We start from the raw sequence: 26358 nt of genomic DNA, 5'->3' as shown, positions 1-26358 counted from the left end.
GTATCCCATGGTTTCTTGGTCCATAGATGACCTTTGTGGCTTTGAAGAATCCCTGAGCATCATGGGTATCTGCCAGGTGTTGGATTTCTTCAGCCTTCTTTGTCCACCAGATGTTCTTGAGTTCTCTTGTCCTTCTTTGGACCTCAGCTTTTGCACTGGCATAGATCTTTTTCTTAGCAACACAGTTGATGTCTCTGCCATGCTTGGAAGGCTTTCCTTTTCTTGTAAATTAGCTGTTGGATCTCAATGTCATTTTCATCAAACCAGTCTTGATGTTTCTTGGCTTGGTATCCAATAGTTTCTTCGCAGGCTTGGATGATGGAGGTCTTCAGTTTGTTCCAATGTTCCTCGACATTTTCGGGGTGTACTGTGGGTAGGTGGTCCTTGAGTGCTGTTTGGAGATGGGCTCGTCTGGAGGGCTCCTGAAGGGCTTGGGTGTTCATTTTGCGCCTTGTCTTCCTTCCTTGGAGTCTGCGCTTGGGGGCAATCTTGAGAGCCATCGAGGATCGAATTAGCCTGTGGTCAGTCCAGCAGTCGTCAGCACCTGTCATAGCTCTTGTGAGGAGCACATCACGGCGGTCTCTGGCGCGTGTGATTACATAGTCTAAGAGGTGCCAATGCTTTGACCGGGGGTGCTTCCATGATGTCTTGAACTTGTTTTTCTGGCGGAAGAGCGTGTTGGTGATGACAAGGTTGTGCTCCGCACATTTGGTGAGAAGCAGGATGCCATTTGAGTTGCTGTTTCCAACCCCGTCTTTTCCGATGGTCCCTGGCCACAGGTCGAAGTCTCGCCCGACTCTTGCATTGAAGTCCCCCAGGAGGATGATTTTGTCCTCCTTAGGTATCCCCGATAGGACGGTATCCAGCTGACAGTAGAATTTCTCCTTGATGTCTTCGTCAGCATCTAGTGTTGGTGCATAGGCACTTATGATGGTTGCCCGTTGGTTTTTGGCAAGATTGATTCGGAGGGTTGAGAGTCGTTCGTTGATGCCAGTGGGTGCTTCGGACAGATGTTTCACCAGATTATTCCTGATGGCAAAGCCAACTCCGTGCATTCTTTGATCTTTTTCGGGCAGTCCCTTCCAGAAGAAGGTGTAGCCTCCTTTTTCTTCCTTCAGCTGTCCCTCTCCTGCTCTCCGGGTCTCCTGAAGGGCTGCTATGTCGATGTTGAAGCGTCCCAGCTCCCTTGCAATGATGGCAGTTCTGTGTTCGGGGTGTTCACTGCCACTGTTGTCCATCAGAGTCCGTACGTTCCACGTACCGAAGTTCATTTTCCTTTTTTGGTCGCAGGGTGGTGACCCCACTGGACGTGGCAGTCCAGTCAGGGATAAGTGAGGCAGACTATGTTTAGGGCACCTTTTCTAGCCCCCTCCCCATGTGGGGTGAGCAGAGTGGGTCTTCAATAGGGCTGCTCAGTCGCGGATACAGCTGCCGAACTACTCAACTGCCTCGGACCTTGAGGTAGAACGACTGAGTCCGTACCCACCGCCCATGTGCCAGTCTGTGACTAGGGGCTTCCAGATTTCACAGTCCTGCCCCCGTCGCCACTCGCTGATCACCATGGGACTTTGGTTGCTTGGTTTTTGTTTTCTTTGGAAGACGCCTGTGCGTGGGTTTTTTTAATGTGTGGAGGTCAGTGCACAACTGATCAACACACAGACTTCACAGAGTGAGGTTCCACTGGTGATGTAGTTTAACACAATGACCGTGGCTTCTCAGTCTGTTGCAGCCTTCTTCTGCCTTCGCAGCCGTTGTAACATGTGCCATGTTATCCTCCGCCTGCTCCGCCGTTGAGGTCTTTGGGTCTTCGGACTGTGCTTGGTCTGGAACCTCCCCCGCGGCCACTCCTGGGAGTGCACGACTCCAGTTGTTGTGCCTACAGGTTCATTGGAATGCGCAAGCACCCTCACCACGACAAGGTGACAGTCCATCGAGGGGGGACTGATTACATAGGGACCATACTCGCTTGAGCATCACAGTATGCTCTGAACCTGAAAACACAGTTTGTAAACTAGTTTCCAGGATGCCCTGAGCCAGCATGGACATGGCTAGGCTATTTAGTGGATTCTGGGAGATGTAGTCAAAGACCTAACTTTCCCATGTGATGCAGTGCATATTTTCATATGTATTCCTGTATGTGCATTAAATCGCAACCACAATCTCCTTCCCCCACCTCAATTCTGGATTGGGATTAAAATACATTTGACTGTGAGACTAGCACAATTCTTTCACATGGAAAATTTTGACTCATTTAACGTGAGCAAGCTCATTTAACGTGAGCAGACAGTGTATTGTCGAAGGCTTTCATGGCCAGAATCACTGGGTTGTTGTAGGTTTTTTTTGGCTATATGGCCATGTTCTAGAAGCATTCTCTCCCGACGTTTCACCTGCATCTATGACAGGCATCCTCAGAGCCCGAAAAACCTACAACAACCCTCTATACAGACATAAAAGGGCAGATCTTTCCAAACTTTGTGTCACTACATGTTAGTATGTCAGCTTTGGTGTGTAGATGTGTCACACAAACATAATGAGAAACCTTTGAGTATTTTAAAAACAAATGATTGTATTATCCTACAAATCATATATTAAAAAAATATATAGATGAAAGTTTTTCATGAGTTATGTGGTGTCCCCATACATTTCATTATTACAATTAGGTTCTCAATGCCCATATCTCTTATAAGGGGTTAGTTTAACCCAGGCATTCCAGGTGTTTTGGACTTCAACTCCCAGAAATCACAACCTGTTAGGAATTGTGGGAGTTGAAGTCCAAAAGAACTGGAGGGCCAAAGTTTGCCCATGCCATGGTTTAACCACTGGTTTGCTAGTAAAACGGAATGACTGTGTTGCAAAATAATGCATGTCTAAAAAGTGTATCACCAACTCGAAATGCATGGAAAGCTCTGCCTCAGAGTCTCCTCATCTGGCATGGCAGAGAACAGGAATATGTGGTCTTCCATATATTACTGGACAGGAGATTCTTCAGCCACCTTCTCTGGCAGCGATGGCCAGTGTTGATAGGAGTTGCAATCTAATAGCATCAGGATAACCACACATTCCTCATGTAATAACATCAGAAGAACCCACAGAACCTCTCTGCTCAATTAATTTTGCTCAAGTGACCATGTTCTAGAAGCATTCTCTCCTGACATTTCGCCTGCATCTATGGCAGGCATCCTCAGAGGTTGTGAGAGGTCCTCACAACCTCTGAGGATGCCTGTCATAGATATAGGTGAAATGTCAGGAGAGAATGCTTCTAGAATATGGCCATACAGCCCGAAAAAACCTACAACAGCCCAATGGTTCTAGCCATGAAAGCCTTCAACAATACAATTTTGCTCAAGTCCAGCTCAGATACCCGCCTGTGCTTTGGTTCCAGTGTGTAAGAAACATGGCAAACTCATCGGCTTCCTCCGATGGAATTCTCCAGGAGAGGGTCTTTGGCTGCGATTTGGGTGAACATCTGAAGAATGCAGGGAATGATGGTAAGTTGAAACACACTGACTCTCCCTATTATAGTCACCTCTGCTTACTGGGCTTTCCCCCCTTAAATACTGCAGTTCATCCTTTATCCTTGTGTCTAAATAAGTTTCCTCTTTTTCTCTTTCATAATGGCCTGTGGTAATAGGCTGAATGCTTAGGTCATAGCTTTGCAAACTCTGTGTCATGATACATTAAGTGTGTCAGCTGCAATGTGTAGATGTGTCACTTGAAAGTAACAAGAAAGACCAAAGTCTTGGAAATGCATGATATTATCTTACAAATCACATAGTTAAAAATATATTACTGAATGGTTTTCATGAGATATGTAGTATCCCCATACATTTTGTTGTCACAACTTATGTATGTGACAACATACATAAGGGGTTGGTTCAACTTCGGGTTTGCTAGTCAAACTGAATTGCATGGTCGTGAAATGATGCATGTCTAAAAAGTGTGTCACCAACACACTTTAAAGTTAGGTTGTTCAGCCTGCCTTCTAAACATTTCTTCTCATTACTTACTTACTTAGGCGATCCCTCGCTTTCCGAGGATGATTGTCCTCCAATATTCTTGTGGGTCCGTATGTGGCTGTGGAGCCCTATCTTCTCATTAAGGATCTGAATGAATCTCCATGAATCTCCTTAGTGTTTGCCCAGCTTTCTGGTTTCTTTATTTTTAGTTTAGCTTTCTGTAGCGTAATGTAAAATAAATCACGCACTGCCTTGCCAGAGAAAGAAAATATGTCATGCAGGCGAACAGTAAATAACAATTAGTTTACTCTTTGTAAATCCAGAATAGCATATGTACAATGTTATCAGTTGCACCAAGTCACAGAATGTCCTTTTATGAGAGATTTAAAATGATCTTTCTCCATGTGATCTTTCTCTGTCTATTAAGTGAGAGTGCACTCCAAACTATGTTTCTCTTTGCTTCTCTCTTCAAACTGTCTCTCTCTGCACCTGCATAGCTCGAACCTGAACAAAAAGGTAACAGTACCCAAAAGTTCAAGGCTCAGCCTGCTCCCCGGGCATTGCCCGACCAATCAGCTTCATTCATCTTATTTTACAGTTGACACACGCACACTCACTTGCATGCTCCAACATTTGTAACCACTGACCAAACCAGAGGTTAGAAAAATTACTGCTTAGGATGTTAGCTCCTAGAATCCATCTAGCCCAGTGGTTCCCACCCTGTGGTCCATGGACCACCAGTGGTCCGCAAAAACTAAAATATTGTCCATGGCCTCATTATTACAACACTGTTTCAAAAAGAGCAACTAGTCTTGCTAAACCCTCTTATAGTGCCAAGGCTTATTAAATATAGTTTTCTGTGGGTGAGAAGATGGCGACTACTGGACGGTGTATGTTCTATACCAGAAACTAGAGTTGATGTGGTCTATTCAATTCAATGGGGTTGCCTTTGAAGGCTTTCCGGAAGCTTCAAATGGTCCAACGGACGGCAGCCAGATTACTAACAGGAGCGGCACTCAGGGAGCATACAACTCCTCTGTTGTGCCAGCTCCACTGGCTTCCAGTTTCCTACCGGGCACAATTCAAAGTGCTGGTTTTATCCTATAAAGCCCTAAACGGTTCTGGTCCAACTTACCTGTCCGAATGCATCTCCTCTTATTAACCATCTAGGACTTTAAGATCGTTTGGGAAGGCCCTGCTCTCATTACCGTCTTCGTCACAAGTATGTTTGGCGGGAACAAGAGACAGGGCCTTCTCAGTGGTGGCCCCTCGGGTATGGAACACCCTTCCTAGAGACATTAGATCGCCCCCCCCCCTCCCTTTTAACATTTTAGAAAAATGTCAAGACTTGGCTTTTTGAGCAAGCATTTGAAAATGCAGTGTAACAGACATAGGAATATGGAACAACTGGATGGTGAGATTGGGCAACTTTTTAACTAGGAGATGCAAATGATTTATGTCTTATTTATCTTGTTATGGTTTTATATTAAATGTTTATATTTAAATGTTTTTAATGTTTTTATGGTGTTGTTGGGCATTGAATTGTTGCCTCTGTAAACTGCCTTGAGTCGCCTGCGGGCTGAGAAGAGTGGTATACAAATATAGTAAAATAAATAAATAAATAAAATTTCTGAATCAGCACCCCAAATAACCAAACTGAATCTAAAGTTGACCAAAAACTGATTTGTCACCCTTTTGGTACTAATGTTGGAGAGTGGTCCCTGGTCACGTCGTCCCTGGTAAAAAAAAAAAGGTTGGAAACTTCTGATTTAGCCTGTGATTACACTGGCCAACATACATTTTGGTGCCTTTAATGTTAGCTCTGTTTTTGAGTACATTTGACCTGCTGATTCCTTAAATGGCACTAGTATACCCCCATCAGCTCTATTATTATTATTATTATTATTATTATTATTATTATTCTTTATTTGTACCCCGCTAGCATCTTCTGCAGGACTTGATGCGGCTTACAAAGGCCAAGGCCTCAATACAACAACAGCAAAACAATAACAATACAATTTAAAGCAAATTAAAACATAAGCAATAACAAAACATTACATCATTATGCAATAAAAACCAGGGCCGGGCCAGTGATGGGTACAGGTTAAAAAGTGCTGGGTGTGGCAGGAGGTATGTTGGATTTCTGGGCAAGTGCAATGTGCAGAGAGTCTTAAACTCTAATAAAGTGCTTCTGGGACATAGTGCTGGAGATTTTCCTATTCCGGAAAGGCATATCGGAATAGCCAGGTCTTCAGATTCTTCCTGAAGACTGCCAACGTGGGTGCTAATCTAATGTCTAATGCCTACATACGGAGTATATACCATCTACTGGTTGTGGAGATATGGAGCATATACCATCTACTGGTTGCCCTCTCCTTGTCCATGGAAACCCATGTGCAATGCCAGGGAAGCCACCAGTTTGTAAAGAAGCATGTACCTATGTGCAGTCCTCTGCCAACACTTTAATATCTGAGTTGCTCTGTGTGTTGTAAAACAGAAGCCTCTTTTCTTGAATCACAGGCTGGAGGCTCTCTTATATGTAACAAAGTAAGTTTATTCAAACCCTTCAGGCTCCAAACACTGGATACAATTGTTTTTGTGTCTTGTTACAGTTACACTTGCTTGGTTGACCTCTCTCAATAACTTTCAAAGTTCCACATACACGTACATGTTACATCCTTTTATATTCTGAAAATAGGCAACACGGGCCTTTTTTACTTTCCTTAAGACTCAAGATCTATTTATCTAACTGCTTTTCACTAACAGCAATTTCTAAAACATCTTCTTTAAGTACTTATTCCTGACAGGCTCTGTTTCCAATATTTAACTGCACTTCACAAATGGCAGTCCCTAACCAACTGTCATTTTTTTAACTCTCCCTCTAACTCCCTTTTTGAACTTAACTCCGCCCCTTTAGAACGTTCAGCTCTGCTCTTCCCAACTGTCTGCATTATTATTATTATTATTATTATTATTATTATTATTATTACTTTATTTGTACCCCGCTAGCATCTCCCAAAGGACTCGATGCGGCTTACATGGGCCAAGGCCCTAAAATACAATACAACAATACAATACCTAAAAACAAATAAGCGAATAAAACAGTTAAGCAAATAACAACAGCAGTAACAATAACATTAAGACATCAGGACACCATAAAACTGGGCCAGGCCAGGGTACTAGGTACAAGATTAAAAGTGCTGATGTGGCAGGAGGTATGTAGGATTATAAATAGGTGCAGTGTGCAGTGTGCAGAATTCATGGTTCTATTAAAGTGCTGCTAGGATTTGGTATTGGAGGATTCCTAATTTGCAAAGGCACATCGGAACAGCCAAGTTTTCAAATTCTTCCTAAAGATTGCCAATGAAAGGGCCTGTCTAAGATCCCTTGGGAGGGCCTTCCAGAGTTGGGGGGCCACCACAGAAAAGGCCCTGTCTCACATCCCCACCAGGCGCACTTGCGACGCAGGCAGGATCACAAGCAGGGCCTCTCCAGATGATCGAAGTGAACGTGTGGGTTCGTAGATGGAGATGCGGTCATACAGTTGGGGGGGGGGGGTCCCAAACCATTCAGGGCTTTGTAGGTAGGCACCTGCACCTTAAATTGGGCTCGGAAAATAAACGGCAGCCAGTGGAGCTCCTTGAACAGGAGGGTTGACCTCTCTCTGTAATGAGCCCCGGTTAACATCCTGGCTGCTGCCCGTTGGACCAGTTGGGGTTTCCAAGCCGTTTTCAAGGGCAGCCCTACGTAGAGCGCATTGCAGTAGTCCAATCTAGAGGTGACCAAGGCATGGACCACCCCGGCCAGATCAGCCTTCGCGAGGTACGGTCGCAGCTGGCGCACAAGTCTCAGTTGTGCAAACGCCCTCCCAGACACCGCCGACGCCTGAGCCTCAAGCGTAAGCGATGAGTCCAAGAGGACTCCCAAACTGCGGACCTGCGGCTTCAGGGGGAGTGTAACCCCGTCCAACACAGGTTGCCACCCTATACTCCGGTCTGGTTTACGATCGACCAGGAGGACCTCTGTCTTGTCGGGATTGATCTTCAGCTTGTTCTTCCTCATCCAGATAGACACAGTGGCCAGGCACTCATCCAGCACCCGAGAGGCCTCCTTGGAGTTAGGTGGAAAAGAGTAGTAGAGTTGTGTGTCATCTGCATAGAGATGGCACCCAACTCCAAAACTCCGGATGACCTCTCCCAGCGGTTTCATGTAGATGTTAAAGAGCATGGGAGACAGAATAGAGCCTTGCGGGACCCCACAGGTCAAAGGCCAGGGATCCGAGCAGGCGTCTCCCAGCTTCACCATCTGGGTTCGTCCCTCCAGGAAGGACTGGAGCCATGCCAGAACTGTGCCCCCAAGGCCCATCCCAGAGAGATGACCCAGAAAGATACCATGATTAATGGTATCAAAAGCCGCTGAGATGTCCAAGAGAACCAACAGAGTCACACTCCCCCTGTCCAGTTCTCTACGGAGGTCATCTACCAAGGTGACCAAGGCCGTCTCGGTGCCATGACCAGGCCTGAAACCAGACTGTGACTGATCTAGGTAATTGATGTCATCCAAAAAGCCCTGGAGCTGGGAGGCGACCACCCGCTCCAGAACCTTACCCAAAAAAGGGAGGTTGGAGATCGGTCTGTAATTGTTCAGGATCATGGAGTCAAGGGATGCCTTTTTAAGGAGTGGACGAACCACAGCCTGTTTCAGATTAGATGGAAAAATCCCTTGCTCCAATGATGCATTAATGATCAACACAAACCAATCGACCAACCCCACCCTGGCCGATTTAATTAGCCAAGATGGGCAAGGATCTAGAGCCGACGTGGTCACCCTCACAGCCCCAAGGACCTCCTCCACGGTGTAAAGAGGTTGTTAAACTGCTGCCACCAATTGTAACAATGACCGTTTTAATGCCACCGAATGCTACCAATTGTGAAGGTGAGCGTGGTAAAGCACCCACTGCCACCTAATCTATGAGGGAAGCCGGGCAACGATCAATATCAACCTAGGAGCTATTTTATAAAGGGACTGTTAATTACAGAAAGCTTTATTCACTTGATAGCGTAGCGTTTGCTTTCTTGGCTTGACTTTACTATTGTAGGCTGTTCAACTTAGGAGCAACTGTATCAGGCAAGGCTTGAGGAAAACAGTAACAAGTTTATTTTAACAGGAGTATAACAATGTATAACTGTTCTTCAAAAGTGGCACAAATCTTGATGGATACATTGGAAAGGTTTCATGAGTAAACTCAGGCAAACACTTCATAAGGTTTCACAGCTGGCATAACAGGCTTAAACCCAGCCAAACCTTGATTCTTAATTCAGAATCAACAACCCCCTGTACCGGGTCCTTCTCTGCAACCACTTGGTCACCAATTGATTCCCTGAATCTCCACCAAGAGATTCAGTCTTTCCCTATAGCACACTGGCTACAGACACATTCCCTGAATCTCCACCAAAAGATTCAGTTCACTCAGTAGCTCGCTGGCGTACTGACTAATTCCCTGTTTCTCCCACTAGAGAAATCAGTCCCTTCCTGTAGCTCACCGGCCACAGACTGCCACTTTTAAAAAGCTGCGCCGTGAAGTGATAGTTGGCTCCACCCCTGTTGCTATGGCAACTCAGCTCAAGCCACTAGCCACCATCTCTAACAAAATATAATCTCCCATACTTACCATCCCTAAACCACTGTCCAAACTACACATAACCAAAGAAATAAAACTTACACATCGTCACACACGGTCTCAGGAAGAACAAGCCTAAAAGAATCCCACAAAATTGGGCAAGCAGATGCCTCAATGGGTGGGTCCAGATATAATTTGTGACAGTCCTATGGTTGTCATGGCGGCCATAAAGTCCTGAGCTGCACCAGACAAGGAGGTCTCAGCATGGAGGTTAAAATCTCCCAGCACCACCAAGCGCTGGGAGGCCAGGGCCAGATTAGAGACCACCTCTGCTAGCTCAGACAGGGAAGCTGCTGGGTCGCGGGGTGGGCAGTACACCAGCAGAAACCCCACATAGGCCTGTTTGATCAAGAAAAAATTTGTTTCTAAATTCGATTCTTAATTGGGGTGTTTTTTTGTTTCGATATTTAAAATATTTACAAAACTTTCCAAAAAAATGTTTTGTTATTTACGAATTTTCGTTATTATTTACAAAACATTTTAGAAAAAAAAAATTTCTTGATCAAACAGGCTAAGTGTGAATGTTGCAGTAATGGTCACCTTGATTAGCATTGAATGGCTTTCTCCCACCCTGGACATTCCATAGATAATATTAGATGATATATAACTCACCATTTGCCTAGTTTCCAACAGACCTCTGAGGATGCCTGCCATAGATGTGGGCAAAATGTCAGGAGAGAATGCTTCTGGAACATGGTCATACAGCCCTGAAAAGTCACACAAGCCGGATGGCGCGCGGAGGCCGCTTGTGAGCCCGCGCGCGCCATCCAATGGGCTCCGGCTCCTGCGCCCCCCTCCTCCTCCTCCTCCTCTTCCTCCCAGCTGGGAGGAAGAGGAGGAGGAGGAGGAGGAGGAGGGGGGCGCAGGAGCCAGAGCCGGATGGCGCGCGGAGGCCGCTTGTGAGCGCGCGCGCGCCATCCAATGGGCTCCGGAGGAAGAGGAGGAGCCAGAGCCGGATGGCGCGCGGAGGCCGCTTGTGAGCCCGCGCGCGCCATCCAATGGGCTCCGGCTCCTGCGCCCCCCTCCTCCTCCTCCTCCTCCTCCTCTTCCTCCCAGCTGGGAGGAAGAGGAGGAGGAGGAGGAGGAGGAGGGGGGCGCAGGAGCCAGAGCCGGATGGCGCGCGGAGGCCGCTTGTGAGCGCGCGCGCGCGCCATCCAATGGGCTCCGGAGGAAGAGGAGGAGCCAGAGCCGGATGGCGCGCTCAGCAGCAGCCTCCATGCCATTAACGAGCGGAGCTTCAGCTCGTAAAATACATGGGGCTGCTGCTTCGATATTTTTAAACCCTTCCGGGTTTAAAAATATGTTTTGATATCGCTTCGGATATGCAAAAAATAACGATTTTAATACGAAATAACGAATTAACGAAACGAAACCGACAGGCCTAACCCCACACTGTCACGGTTCCCCACCCTCAGGTGGACACACTCAAACCCAGGTACACCATGATAACCATATTTAAGAATAAATTATAACGGATGTGGCCTATCCAATGCAGTTTTCTGAATCAGCACTCCCAAATAACCCCAGAAACAGACCTAAAAACCAAGATGTCATTTTTTTTGTTTGGATTGCTTTATTAGTGGATCCTGGAAGTTGTAATCTCACAGATTTATTGTCCTTGTTTCTGTTTTAATTGGTTTCCGGTAGGAGGCAGAGTGGTCTTAAATAGCTGGAAAATCTGCCGTCAGTGAGTCATGGTTGTTAGCAGGCAGGCAGCTCTGCCAGAGTTCAGACAGGGCTCGAGGCAACCTCTGAGGAAGGGGACATGTGTTTCATAATGAATGAACAAAAATAAAAAGAAGGATCCCTGCAGGAAGGTAAGGGCGCTCCATGCAGTCATGCTGGTCATATGACCTTGGAGGTGTCTATGGACAACGCTGGCTCTTCGACTTAGAAATGGAGATGAGCACCAACCCCTAGAGTCAGACTTAATGTCAAGGGAAAACCTTTACCTTATTGAATTCACATTCTGTTTTCTAATCAGTTGCTTGTTTAAGGGAGAAGAATTGCCAAATTGGTTTTTTGTGTGTGTCAGGAGCGACTTGAGAAACTGTGTTGCTTCTGTTGTGAGAGAACTGTCTGTCTGCAAGGACGTTGCTCAGAGGATGCCTGGATATTTTACCATACTGTAGGAGGCTTCTCTCATGTCCCCTCATGAGAAGCTGGAGCTGACAGATGGGAGCTCACTCTGCTCCTTGGATTCGAACCCCCAACCTTTTGATCAGGAGTCCTGCCGGCACAAGGGTTTAACTCATTGCGCCATCGGGCCCACAACTTAAATGGATAACAGGATATCGGTATGTGGGGAATTAAAATATATAGGCAGAGCGCAAATATGGTTCAGGAAGTTCTGGATGCGTAGAGCTCACAAAAAGCAGAATAAAACCCCAAGAGATATTCAAGATTATTAAGCAAACTCATGATACTCTCTAAGTTTGGGAGAAAGCAGGTATGCAATCCCTGAGCTTGTTTAACCAAGCCCTGGAACATTTTTTCCCATGCAGCCTACATTTAGAAACAATTATTATTAGAGGTTCAGAGAGCTAAGCTGTCCTAGCCATTGTTTGTCTTCACTCATTCATTACTTGAATTTATTATTGTTGTTTTTGAAACTAGGAAGACTTGGGTGTTCAAAATAAATATTGTAATCCAAATAAATAGTGATACATTTAGGTTAATTTGCCTGGCAGTGGCAACACTAGGAGGAAATCATTGAGGAGTATATAAAGAAGTACTGAGCTTCTGAACTTGTTGACCGAAAGGTCGCTGGTTCGAATCCTGGGAGCGCGGTGAGTTTCCGCTGTTAGGCCCAGCTCCTGCCAACCTAACAGTTCGAAAACATGCAAATGTGAGTAGATCAGTAGGTACCGCTCCGGCAGGAAGGTAATGGCACTCCATGAAGTCATTCTGGCCATGTGACCTTGGAGGTGTCTATGGACAACGCCAACTCTTCGGCTTAGAAATGGAGATGAGTGCCACACCCCAGAGTCGGACATGGCTGGACTTAATGTCAGGGGAAAATCTTTAACTTTACTACAGAGCAGAGGTGAAGAAAGTGAACATGTGATAGGAGCCTTTCCTATGAGTAACTACAAAGATTTTTAAAAGGCTGACCCTGTGGTTTCTTCCAGCTCTGAGATTCTGTAATTCTGTTTGCCCAGAACAACATTGTCCCTTAGCTGTTTTGATGGAATGGGGATTGGGAAGGGATTATTTAAAAGAAGAATCAATATGAAGACATACTGAAGCAATGGATAACTGAGCAGTGGTAGGAGATGTGTTCCAGAACAGCTCCCTACTGCTGCTCATATATACGTGGTTTAGCATGTGCTTATGGGGGTTTTTTTTCTTAAAAGGAGTGTTTCAAGCTCTGATTCCCCCCCCCCCCCCATTAATTCATATTAATTTTATTCTACATACAAAACCAGAATGACAATCAGCAAATTAGAAAACTCCCAAACGAGAAAAACAAAAATGGATTCATATTTATTATGTGCCAGTAGGAAAACAAAACAAAATGAGAATCAGAAATCATTACTATTCATATTGCATAGCAAAAGGAACCCAAGGTGGTGTAATGAGTTAAACCTTTGTGCTGTCAGGACTGCTGACAGAAAGGTCAGTGGTTCGAATCTGGGAAGTGGAGGGAAGCTCCCATCTGCCAGCTCCAGCTCCTCATGGGGGAACATGAGAGAGGCCTCTCACAGGATGGTAAAACACCCGGGCGTCCCCTGGGCAATGTCCTTGCAGACAGCCAATTCTCTCAGTTTCTCAAGTCGCCTCTGATATGAAAAAAAAAAATCACATTGCATACTTATCCTGTCAGAATATAAATTTGTTAGTTCTGAACATTTTTCAAATATAGTCTATTGATATATCCAGATTTTTGAATGGTGTTTTGAAGGATGATGTAAAGGTTGCTTTGTGTTTACATACGAAATAAAAAGAAACCAGACTTCTTTGGAGTTCTCCATGTGCCCGTCTCCTTTCCATATTCTGTTCTTGAGTCATCTGTAATGATAAACAATTCCAGATTCTATAGTATCACTCAAAAAACGGCCCTCTTTCCATCCAGTAACAACATGTCAAAGTGTTAAAGTAAAGGGCACCAGGGGAAGGCATTGGAGGAAGATTTCAGTTGATGGGACATCATGCAAAGAGCATGAAGGCATTGACAGTATAAGGAGCTGCAGCCAGACAAGACACTGGCTGCCTATCAGGATCCTACACTTAGGCTCTGCCATGTTTCTATATTCATTATGATCATATGCTTCTGGATCTGACAGTCCATTGGCCTTTCTCTGTAGAATGAGGGAAGGTGCCATCTTCTTATTTGATTCAGGCAGCAAAATGTCTTGGAAAAGTCTTTATAATATTGTTTTATTGTTTCATCAGTACCACAGGTACTACGCACATGCTCTGATTTCATCAAGAAGTATGGCATTGTGGATGGCATCTACCGCTTGTCAGGGGTCTCCTCCAACATCCAACAGCTACGGTAAGGCCTGGTCAAATTAGGACATGTTGCATGACAGATCAGGGCTGTTGATGCCCTGCACTGGTGACCAGTTTTATCCACAAATCAAGGAGATGAGGGGGATCCAGTTTTTATAGAAAGGTGTGAAAAGTGAAAATTGCCCATCCCTGAGCTTCTGTTAGTCTGTGTCACAGAGAAACTGAGTAGCAAAACTATAATATAAAACAGCCAGGAAATCTCCCATCCCACAGAAAAAAGGAATACTTTTATAGTGCTTGAGGTCAGTTTGAAGCTCTGGTTCCCTGTGTGGGGCACACGCCCTACAGAAAGGCAATTTGATTTTTCGGGGGGGGGGGGGGATTTGAGAATGAGTTATTAGCAGTGATTTTTTTGCATTGCTTATGGTTCTAGAGCAGGGGTCCTCAAAACTTTTAAACACAATCCCTCAAACTGTTGGAGGGCTGGATTATAATTTGAAAAAAAGCATGAATGAATTCCTATGAACACTGCACATATCTTATTTGTAGTACAAAAAACAAAAACAACACAATACTTAAAATGAACAATTTTAAGAAATATAAACTTATTAGTATTTCAATGGGAAGTGTGGGCCTGGTTTTGGCTGATAAGATTGTTGTTGTTGTGTGCTTTCAAGTCATTTCAGGTTGATCCTGAGCAAGGGCTGGGTAAATGACCTTGGGCTGTATCCGGCCCTTGGGCATTGGTTTGAGGACCCCTGTATATACATATGATATACAGTATATAAATATATTTTGTGATATCGGTGGTGCAGTGAGTTAAACTGCTGAGCTGCTGACTGAAAGGATAGTGATTTGAATCCGGGGAGCAGGGTGAGCTCCTGCTGTTAGGCCCAGCTTCTGCCAACCTAGCAGTTCAAAAAACATGCAAATTTGAGTAGATCGATAGGTACTGCTCTGATGGGAAGGCTCCATGCAGTCATGCCAGCCACATGACCTTGGAGGTTTGAAATGGAGATGAGCACCCCCCCCCCTGGAGTCAACAACAATTCTTTATTGATTAGTCAATTTTGACCATATCAAAACATGCAAAACATACACATTTGCCCATACATACAGTAAAACCATATATGAACACAAGGCATCCCAGCCTCCTGGCCTGTCAACCCACTCCTAAATGATTGTGCATCTGCAAGATAAAAAGATTAAAATTGATTAATTCCTTAAAATGGGATTTGGGCAGGGGTGCGGGTAGGTAAAACTAGTGGAATGTTCATATTAAGTTTTTAAGTTTGAATTTTGTTGGTGGCAGCAGGTCACCTCTCTCTGCTTCCATCTTCTCACGGATGGCCAGCGCTTTTTGCATAAAAAGGGTCAATTTTAAAATAGAGTTTTTATCTGAACCCTGTAGGAGGATGTGCAATTTCTCCTTATTCTCTAAATGAGTATGATTCTCCAGCAGAGGTTCTAGGTAGTAAGACTGGATCCTATTGTATTAGGGACATTTTAAGAAAAAATGTTCTGAGTCCTCCACTTCTGTATCTACCTCACGACACCCACAGATTCTCCTCGTGTAGGGAATATTCTGATGTCATCCCAACTTGGACTTAATGTTGAGCTGCTCAAAACTAGACTGGGTAAAAAGTTTTCTAATATATAGTGGAAGTGTAAAAGAGAGGTAAGTTTCCATGCCCACGTTACATTTAAATTTGGCCAGGTATGGAGTGGCTCTAGCTTGCGCTATGATCATTAAATCATTTTGTGCAGCAATGTCGAGAGCTCTTTGATATACAATTGAGCATACGTTTGCCCCAAAATTTATTACCCTGGAGTCGGACATGACTGGACTTAATGTCAAGGGGAAACCTTTACCTTTACCTACCCTAAAGTGTAACTACAGTGTCTCGGCACATAAAGTCATCTCTGGATGCTAATCGAGATGTTTACTCCCCTATATGATTTCCATCTTTTGCTTTCAGTATGTTTTGGGAAGAAATGTGAGTGGTTGTTGCATTGTGTTCACTTTGGCCTTAATTAGGACAGTGGTATGATAATCTGGCATTAGTTCTGGATGGTTATTGCTTTTTCCTGTAATTCTTTCTTCCTGCCACTCCCCTGGTCCCTGTCTCCAGGCACGAGTTTGACTGTGAGAGGGTGCCAGAGCTCTCCAAAGATGTCTACTTGCAGGACATCCACTCCATTAGTTCGCTCTGCAAGCTGTACTTCCGAGAGTTGCCAAACCCACTGCTCACTTATCAGCTCTACAACAAGTTTGCTGTGAGTCATGCAACAGCCTTGATGGATGTTTTCCCATTATTTAATCATTTATATCCTTCCTTTCCTCTAACAAGTTCAAGGTAGTGTACATGGCTCACTTATCCCCCTTTTCATCCTTGCAACAGGCCTGTGCAGGAAGTGAGGCTAAGAAAGTGTAACTGACCCAAGATCTCCCAGTGAGGTTTATAGCTTGGGGAGGATTTGAACCTGGATTTCCCAGCTCTGCGTCCAATATTTCTGCCATGACCAGCCTTTTAAAATGACTCTTGCTTTGAGCAGTCCATAGCAGCCCACTAGAATAGCTTAGTTGTTTCAAGCATAGAGAAGATCATGTTTGGTAAAGAATTGTGGGTGAAAATATTCCCTTACCAGTGTTTCAGTGCAGATTGCTTCCTTTCCTTATGGAAAAATTGGTCCCTGCTTGCATTGCTATTCGGCGTTGCCACCATTGTTCACAATCTCAAAACAGGCTGATTGTGTGCATTTTCATTAATCTACTTTTGAACAACATAGGGTGCATCTACACTCTAGAATTAATGCAATTCGATACCACTTTACCTGCCATGGCTCAATGCTATGGAATCATGAGGCTTATATTTTGTTGGGGTGTCACTGCTCTTTGGCTAAGTTCCCTGTAAAGCTACAACTCCCACAACTCCATAACATTGGGCTGTGAAAGTTAAAGTGGTATCGAACTGCATTAATTGTACAGTGTAGATATACCCTTATTTCTCAAACAGATGTGCATCCACAGAAATAAATAACCAGTGATGTTTAGCTGATAATAACCCGCCTTTATGTTGTCAAAGGCCTTGCATTTATATGTTTTAATTGTTTTGTAATTTGAAATGTTACATTTATTTCATTGCCGAAGGCTTTCATGGCTAGGAATCACTGGGTTGCGGTGACTTTTCCAGGCTGTATGGCCATGCCCCAGAAGCATTCTCTTCTGACGTTTCACCCACATCTGTGGTAGGCAACCTTGAGGATTCCTACCATAGATATGGGCGAAACATCAGGAGAGAATGCTTCTGGAACATGGCCATACAGCTCAGAAAACTCACAGAAACCCAACCCCTCTTTATTTTGGCCCAGTCCATCACCTGTCCTGCAGGCCAAGTGTATTTATTCACTCATTCTAGTGGCAAAACAGCCAATGCTGTGTTTTGAAACTGGCCTCAGAGTACATAAGCCAGCCTTGTATCTTCTGTGTGCACATGTTCTGGAGCTGAATCATAAAAATAGGAATTGCAGAACAAAAGAGGAGTAAGGCGATTGAATAGTGGAGCTCAACTACATTGTTCACCAACATTGCAGGCTGCAAGATAATCTGAGCAGTGCTGTCTCCTACTTCTTTATTCTTTTGTACTACCTATTTTTGTGCTGTACTATTTTAGGCTTGGTTAACTGAAGTTATTCTGTTTCTTCTCCTCCCTTTCTATTTTTTTAAAAAGTCTTTTTTATTCCCATGTGTGGTATTTCAAGAAACAATATTGCAGGCATCACATGATACTGTATAAGAAATATTTTAGTCAAAGATTGCCAAAGATTGTTCAATTAATATTTTAGTATTATTGGGGCCCATTGGTGGCACAGCGGGTTGAACAGCTGAGCTGCTGAACTTGCTGATCAAAAGGCTGGTGGTTCAAATCCGGTGGTTCCATTATACAATTATTAGAATTGTATAATGGAATAATGAAGGGAGATAAAATACCAGAATCATGGAGGGTGAGCTCTCGCTTTTAGCCCCAGCTTCTGCCAACCTAGCAGTTCGAAAACATGCAAATATTAGTAGTTCAATAGATATTGCTCCGGCGGGAAGGTAACGGCGCTCCATGCAGTCATGCTGGCCACATGACCTTGGAGGTGTCTACGGACAATGCTGGCTCATCAGCTTAGAAATTGAGATGAAAACCACCCCCCAGAGTCAGACATGACGAGACTTATTGTTGGGAATAACCTTTGCCTCTTATTGTCAGGGAGGTGTGTTAGGCTCTCTGCAGAAATCCTCTCCGTGCCTATGCTGGAGGGCCACCGTTGTCCACTAGAACAGTGGTTCTCAACCTGTGGGTCCTCAGATGTTTTGGCCTTCCAGAAATCCTAACAGCTGGTAAACTTACTGGGATTTATGGGAGTTGCTGGCCAAAACACCTGGGGACCCACAAATTGAGAACTACTGCATTAGCGGCTAAGAATTAGTTTCAGACAAAGTTAATGATGCTTCAGTGGGAAAACTTTATTTGGATGTATTTAAATATATATATATATATGAATAAGCTCAAAGTCAACCAGGAGGTGGTCTGGACTGGGAAATTCATGTGTGTCAGAAACCACTGCATTTTGACTAAATGAGCAGTCCTTTTTAAAGTGAATGGCAACAGCTTCAGCCATAGCAGAGGACCTTATGAACCAACCTGAACACAACATATTTTTAGAGAACACAGAAATGCAGGACTACTCTAACAACCACCATGTCAGACTACACAGAGAAGCCTTTGAAATCCACAAGCATGTGGACAATTTCAACAGAAAGGAGGAAACCATAAAAATGAACAAAGTCTGGCTACCAGTATTAAAAAACCTCTAAAATCAGGGCAGTGAATAAAGAGAGACACCCAAACAACAGGGGAATTCCTGACATGAAACTATCAAGGTAATATAATATAAATGGGTTCCTGAATAAGTAAATACAACAAAAAATACCACTTATATAAGGTAAACAATAATAGAATTCAACAAACAGTTATATAAACATGTTGTACTGTCCAATTTCACAGTGATGTCAAACAATATTGTGTACATTTTCATACAGTCTTTAAAATAATATCAATGCCGTATCTTCTTATGTTGAGTAGCTTATAGATCAGCCGTCCACGACCGGTTTCGGCCTTCTTCTGGTGGACTGAAATTAATGTATAAATCAATATTTTGCTCCAGTTGCATACATATAGAACATCTTATACCAAAATGTACTCAAAGAAATTAGTTAAGTCTTCACACTTGTTATTACAACAATATTTGTTGAACATATCCATTAAATACCATAAGTTACAACACATTTAAGTACTTACAAAGTTATACACTTGAGAATTTGTTCTCCTCAGGAGATACAGATTTTTGGCTCAGTGGTATCCATACCAAAGGAACGAAATGTGGCTATGAGTGTTTGAAAATTACTATGTTAAAAATGATTATTTTGTAAAAATATTAAAGTATTTTACACATTAAGAGGGTACTCACATGATACTCTGCTCTATGTTGATACTCTATGAAACTATCAGGACCAGCTAGCACATCCCAACAAAGACTTCCTCCAGGCAACAATTAGCCAGCGTTTGAAGCTGCAAGGCCACTCAGTGCTAATCAAGGGGGCCAATTGCAACATTCACACTTGCTTCAACCAAACAAGAGTTATTTCTGGATTGTTGTAGGTTTTTTCGGGCTATATGGCCATGGTCTAGAGGAATTCTCTCCTGACATTTCGCCTGCATCTATGGCAAGCATCCTCAGAGGTAGTGAGGTCTGTTGGAACTAGGAAAAAGAGTTTATATAGCTGTGGAATCACCAGGGTGAGACAAAGGTCTCTTGTCTGCTGGAGCTAGGTGTGAATGTTTCAACTGACCACCTTGATTAGTATATAATGGCCTGACAGTACCTGGATCAAACTTTTGTTGAGAGGTAATTAGATGCCCTTGTTTGTTTCCTCTCTGTTGTTGTGCTGTTGCAATTTTAGAGTTTTTTTAAATACTGGTAGCCAGATTTTGTTCATTTTCATGGTTTTCTCTTTTCTGTTGAAATTGTCCACATGCTTGTGGATTTCAATGGCTTCTCTGTGTAGTCTAACATGGTGGTTGTGAGAGTGGTCCAGCATTTCTGTGTTCTCAAATAAAATGCTGTATCCAGGTTGGTTCATCAGGTGCTAGGCTATGGCTGACTTCTCTGGTTGAAGTAGTCTGCAGTGCCTTTCATGTTCCTTGATTCGTGTTTGGGCAATGCTGCGTTTGGTGGTCCCTATGTAGACCTGTCCACAGCTTCATGGTACACGATAGACTCCTGCAGAAGTGAGAGGATCCCTCTTGTCCTTTGCTGAACACAGCATTTGTTTGATTTTCTTGGTGGATCTGTAGATAGTTTGTATGTTGTGTTTCCTCATCAGCTTTCCTATGCCGTCAGTGGTTCACTTGATGTATGGCAAGAACACTTTTCCTCTGGGTGGATCATTATCTTTACTCTCATGGCTTGTTCTTGGTCTTGCAGCTCTTCTGATGTCTGAGGTGGAGTATCCATTGGCCTGTAGAGCCCAGATTAGGTGGTTTAGTTCATCTTAGAGGAGGTGGGGTTCACATACTCTTTTTGCATGGTCTGCCAAGGCTTTAATGGTGCTTCTCTTTTGACTTGGGTGATGGTTGGAGTTTTTATGTAGATATCTATCTGCGTGTGTAGGTTTTCTGTAAACGGTGTGACCCAATTGTTGATCTGGTTTGCGGATGAAAAGGCAGTCTTCCTTCATTTTCTTTTTCCATGGTGAACTGGATGTTTGTGTGGATGCTGTTAAGATGGTCCAGGAACCTGCTTAAGTTATTTCTCTCACCCTAGACATTCCACAGATACATAGACCTCAATTGCCTAGTTTCCAACAGACCCCTCAGTTTCTGAGGATGCCTGCCATAGATGTGGGCAAAACGTCAGGGGGGAATGCTTATGAAACATGGCCATACAGCCTGGAAAATCACTGCAACCTAGTTTCCCCATAGCCTTAATTTTCTACTGCCCTCTCAGTCTGTCTCTTTGTGCCACTCCTCCAGAGCCCTGTTGATGTTCTTTCCAGCATTTATCTGCATGCCTTTCTGCTCAGCTCCAGGCTTTTCTCTGTTGTTTAAAAGAGGAGACCTGGTGGCTCTTGGTTCAGCTGCATTGCCCAGGCAGGAGGCAAGAGTTGAAGATGAGCCAGAGGAGGGAGTTTCGGTGCTTCAGGTGAACTCTGCCGCTGCCTGTTGCGATGCCTGTTCTTTGGCTTGGCAGGAAGCCAGAGGAAAGGCGTGATGGATTAATTACATCCTGTCTTTCCTGGAGCTTCTAATTCTGACTCCATAACCTCCTGTTTTAAAATTCTCCTGTGATTCTCCCCACTTCCCTGATTCTTTCTGAAGTTTTGTGTTTTTATTTGGATGCTGATGAAGAAGAGGAAAGAGATTATTTAGGTATTTCTTATCAAAAGCATTGCATAGATTAGTATAAAACTGATAAAAATAGGAGGAGCGCAGGTGGCTAAATATCTTTTGACCAAAAATGGGCAACAACAATGGCATTGTCTGTATCCTTCTACAATTCCTCCTCTGTACATGAGGCAGGGCATAGTAGGCAAGCATACAGATGCGCAGTTGTCTGTTCTGCTCCACAGTCACATAAGGTGTGGGATTCTTTTAGGTAGTGCCATTTTGCCAGGTTGTCTTTTGATCTGCCCACTCTCTCTTCTGAGTCTGTTTAGGGACTTCCAAGTTGCCCATTCTTGGTTTGACAAACATTCAGTGCCTGGACATAAAAACATAAATATATACAAACATTAAAATCACTTATATCCATATTAAAAGTTGTTTAAAAACCATCTCAGGACACAATTTTGCCTCACTGCACTGCCTCAAAGGCTTGGTCCCATAAATGTGAGTAGATCAATAGGTACTGCTCCGATGGGAAGGTAACGGTGCAGGCACTCCATGCAGTCATGACCTATAAGGTGTCTATGGACAATGTTGGCTCTTCGGCTTAGAAATGGTGATGAGCACCAAACCTCTGAGTTGGACATGACGAGACTTAATGTCAGGGGAAAACCTTTAGCTTTAGCAATGTGAGGAGATGTGGGTAAGAAATAACAACAACAACAACAATAGACTTGAAGAGTGTAGTGTTTCTTCAAATCTATTATTATTATTATTATTATTATTATTATTATTATATTTCTTACCCATAAAAAGCTATAAAAACTCTAGAAGTATGATTGGATGTGAACCCAGTTATTTAGCTTGGCACTTTCAGCATTTATAATTATTCCACTTTAACTTCCATGCTTTTAGTGGCTTCCTTGCATTACCGAAATTTTGCTGAAATTCCATTTTTTTCTGTTTGAGAAGGGCATGAAAGTTTATTAAATATGCAAATATGCTCCCCCTGTGGTGCAGTGGATTAAACTGCTGTGCTGCTGAACTTGCTGACCGAAAGGTCGCCAGTCCAAATCTGGGGAGCTGCGTGAGCTCCCCCTGTCAACCCCAGCTTCTGCCAACCTAGCAGTTAAAAAAAATGCAAACGTGAATAGATCAATAAGTACTGCTTCAGCGGGAATGTAATGGCGCTCCATGTAATCATGCCGGCCACATGACCTTGGAGGTATCTATGGACAATGCCAGCTCTTCAGCTTAGAAATGGAGATGAGCACCAAACCCCAGGGCCAGACACGACTGGACTTTATGTCAGGGAAAACTTTTACCTTATATAAATATATTGAGATTATTATCAATATATTAACATAATTGTTATGTAAATTTCCACCTTAGGATTGTCATATTGTCTTCCCCTCCTCCAGCCTTTTCTTTTTCCCTTCTCTGTAGGAGGCTGTGTCCGTTTCAGGGAACGAGGAGCGCTTGGTGGCAGTTCATGATGTCATTCAGCAGCTGCCTCTGCCACATTATAGGTAGGCATTGTCTAAAGCTGTGGATTCACAGTCCTGCCAACTGGGTCGGTAGTGTGGGCAGAGGCATCTGGGAGTGGAAGGGAGCTTGGGGTATAGGCTGGGTTGCGAGGGAATCGGGGAGGGCAGATGGTAGAAGCAGTCCTTTTAGCTGTAGTGCTTCTTCTCTATCTCTACAGGACTCTGGAGTTCCTCCTGTGGCACCTGGCAAGCATGGCTATGCATAGTCAAAACACCAGCATGCATATTCGCAATTTAGCCATTGTTTGGGCACCCAACCTGCTGCGGTGAGATGGCACCGGCACTTCCCTTGTGCCTCCCCTTTAATGTGCAAATGCTTGGCTTTGCCTTCCTTCCAGCAATATTTTTGCACTGCTCTTGTAATCTTCTCCATTTTGCCGTAATATTTTCCCTGTGGTATCAGTGATCACTGACTCCTTCCAACAGTTCTTTGGGGGCATAATAATACTTCCCATACCGACTTCCGGGAATTAGACTCCACAGCTCTTGAGCATCATTTGGTTTCTCTGGTTCTTCCCTATCATTCCCTGGCACTGGTCTAACCTTTTGTGGATTGTTTTGAGATGGGGATTTGCTGTAGATATTCCAGTCTGCAAAACGTTCTGCCAACAGTAGTCTTTTGATGCGCCTCATAAGCTTTTGTGTATTTGCGTTCACATTCTAACTACACAGATATCTATTAAGTAAATACGCAAATGTCCTGTTGCTATAAACTTCAGCAAAAGTATCCATTCAGTTAATCATGAGAATACACATTTAATTCATATAGTATACAAGCGCTTGTGTACTATACAAATTACTTGAGTATTCTCATGATTAATTGAATTGATACTTTTGCTGAAGTTTATAGCAACAGGACATTTGTGTATTTACATTATTTGCTTTCACATACCTGCTGACTAGAGCCCCCAGTAGCGCAGCGGGCTAAACCACTGAGCTTGCTGACAGATAGGTTGGTGAAGGCGTCTATGGACAACGCTAGCTCTTGGGCTTGGAAATAGAGATGAGTCGGACACAACTAGATTTAATGTCAAGGGGAAACCTTTACCTTTACCTTACCTGCTGACTGTCCCAATTTGCCAGAGACAGTCCTCATTAACCTTCTGTCATCACAGATTTTCAGCTGCTTTTAAGATGTCACAATTTCCCTCCCCACCTCCCACTTTCCTTTTTTGTCCCCAGCTTAAATTCAGTTGCTGTAAACCAGGGGTCCTCAAACTTTTTAAACAGAGGGCTAGGTCACAGTGCCTCAAACTGTTGGAGGGCCGGATTATAATTTGAAAAAAAAAATGAATTCCTATGCACACTGCACATATCTTATTTGTAGTGCAAAAAACACTTTAAAACAATACCATCATTAAAATGAAGAACAATTTTAACAAATATTAACTTATTAGTATTTCAATGGGAAGTGCAAACTTTGTGTTTTGTCTGTGTGGGTCTGATTTTGGTTCATGAGATAGGATTGTTGTTGCTGTGTGTTTTCAAGTTGTTTCAGACTTAGGTTGACCCTGAGCGAAGGCCGGGTAAATTACCTTGGAGGGCTGTATCCAGCCCCTGGGCCTTAGTTTGAGGACCCCTGCTGTAAACTGATTGCAAAGTACAAATGTACAATTCATCAAGGGGAATACAGAGAGGGATCTGCCCTTTCTCTATAGACTCGGTTGAAAGCAAACTTCTGCATCTTTCATACCTTAGTGTGTCTTCCTCATTAATAACCTTTGGCAGCTTAACCACTTTTTGATGTTGCTTGGTTCTATCTTTCCCAGTTTTATTCTGTGAAATGTTGCACTTATTCTCCGCTCTGCTTCCCTTTCCTTTGTGCCTGATGTAGTCACCTTTCCACAATATATCTTCCATTACTTACAGAATCTTGCCATTGTCATTAATGCAGTGATTCTCAACCTTCTTAATGCTGTGACCCCTTAATACAGTTCCTCATGTTGTGATGACCCCCAAACTATAAAATTATTTTCATTGCTACTTCATAAATTAATTTTGCTACTGTTATGAATTGTAATGTAAATATCTGATATGCAGGATGTATTTTCATTCACTGGACCAAATTTGGCACAAATACTTGATATGGCCAAATTTGAATACGGGGGGTGGGGGGTTGATTTAGTCATTTGGGAGTTGTAGTTGCTGGGATTTACAGTTAACTTACAATCAAAGTGCATTCTGAACTCCACCAGTGATGGAATCGAACTGTAAACTTGGCACACAGAACTCCCATGACCAACAGGAAATACTGGAAGGGTTGGTGGGCATTGATGTTCAGTTTTGGAGTTGTAGTTCACCTACTTCCAGAGAGCACTGTGGACACAAACAATGATGGATCTGGAACAAACTTGGCATGAATAATTGTTCTGTCGTGACTGGGTCCGAACAAAATGTCTTTATTCTATAGAACGCACACTTTAAACCCAGTGGGAAGCCGCGGTGCCTGAATAGAGATTGTTAGAGACTTCCAGAAGTAATGGCCTTTAGAGTTCTTTAAAGGTACAAAAAAGTCTTTATTAAGGAACAATTCTTCAAACAACACTTCAAGACTTTCTTATTAGGCCCGGGTGTTTTCGTTCGTTAATTTTGAAATTTGTTAAATATTCGTTATTTTTAACAATTACAAAATGATTTCAAAACATATTTTCAAACCCGGAAGGGTTTTTCAATATCGAAACGGCATCCTCCATCCTTTTTACGAGCTTCTGCCCGTTTCGGAAATGACGTTTAAGGGATGGAGGATGCTGGGTGCCCTGGGAGCCAATCCGGCACTCCCAAGCACCGTGGCTGATTGTGATTGGGCGGGCTGCCCTTTAAAAGCGGCTCCGTGTGGCCGCATTGCTCATTGCGAAGGCGAGGGAGGAGACGGGAGGTTCGGGAGGGAGGCTTGGCTTGGCTTGGCTTGGCTTGGATTCATTCATTGCTTGCATTCATTCATTTCTTGCTTTCATTCATTGCTTGCATTCATTCATTGCTTGCATTCATTCATTCACATTGATTCATTCATTGTTGTTGGGAGAGCGAGGGCGGTTGTGAGACCTGGGCTGGGAGCAGCGGGGAGGCTTTGCCCTGTTTTCGCCCTACAACAGGGCAGGGAAAGCTTTTTGTTAATTTTCCATTTTTAAATATTTCTTATAAATATTTTTCTTTAATTCTTCAAAAAATTCAAAAAATAATCTAAAAAAAGAAAAGAATCTTGTGTGCCTGTGTGTGCATTTCTCCCTGTCCTGTGGCTGTGTTTGCTCCACAAGAGGGCAAGTTTTTGTTGATTTTCCATTTTTAAA

At 43.5% G+C, this 26358-nt stretch overlaps 2 protein-coding genes across 3 annotated transcripts in view; one reads left to right on the top strand and one right to left on the bottom strand.

Annotated features, from left to right (window-relative positions):
- Positions 1 to 26358, bottom strand: part of LOC137095548 (protein lin-37 homolog) — a 387598-nt gene that overhangs the window by 184683 nt on the left and 176557 nt on the right. The window lies entirely within an intron of this gene.
- Positions 1 to 26358, top strand: part of LOC137095375 (rho GTPase-activating protein 33-like) — an 84282-nt gene that overhangs the window by 54559 nt on the left and 3365 nt on the right. Inside the window, 6 exon segments of the mRNA XM_067461978.1 lie at positions 3383 to 3419; positions 3421 to 3488; positions 14032 to 14134; positions 16224 to 16368; positions 22971 to 23053; positions 23230 to 23337. Coding sequence (XP_067318079.1) covers positions 3383 to 3419; positions 3421 to 3488; positions 14032 to 14134; positions 16224 to 16368; positions 22971 to 23053; positions 23230 to 23337 — 544 coding nt within the window.

Source organism: Anolis sagrei, chromosome Y (assembly GCF_037176765.1).
Source record: "Anolis sagrei isolate rAnoSag1 chromosome Y, rAnoSag1.mat, whole genome shotgun sequence".
NCBI classification, from domain to species: domain Eukaryota; kingdom Metazoa; phylum Chordata; class Lepidosauria; order Squamata; family Dactyloidae; genus Anolis; species Anolis sagrei.
Note: the sequence above shows the minus strand (reverse complement) of the source record. Positions and strands in the feature narration are given on the sequence as shown.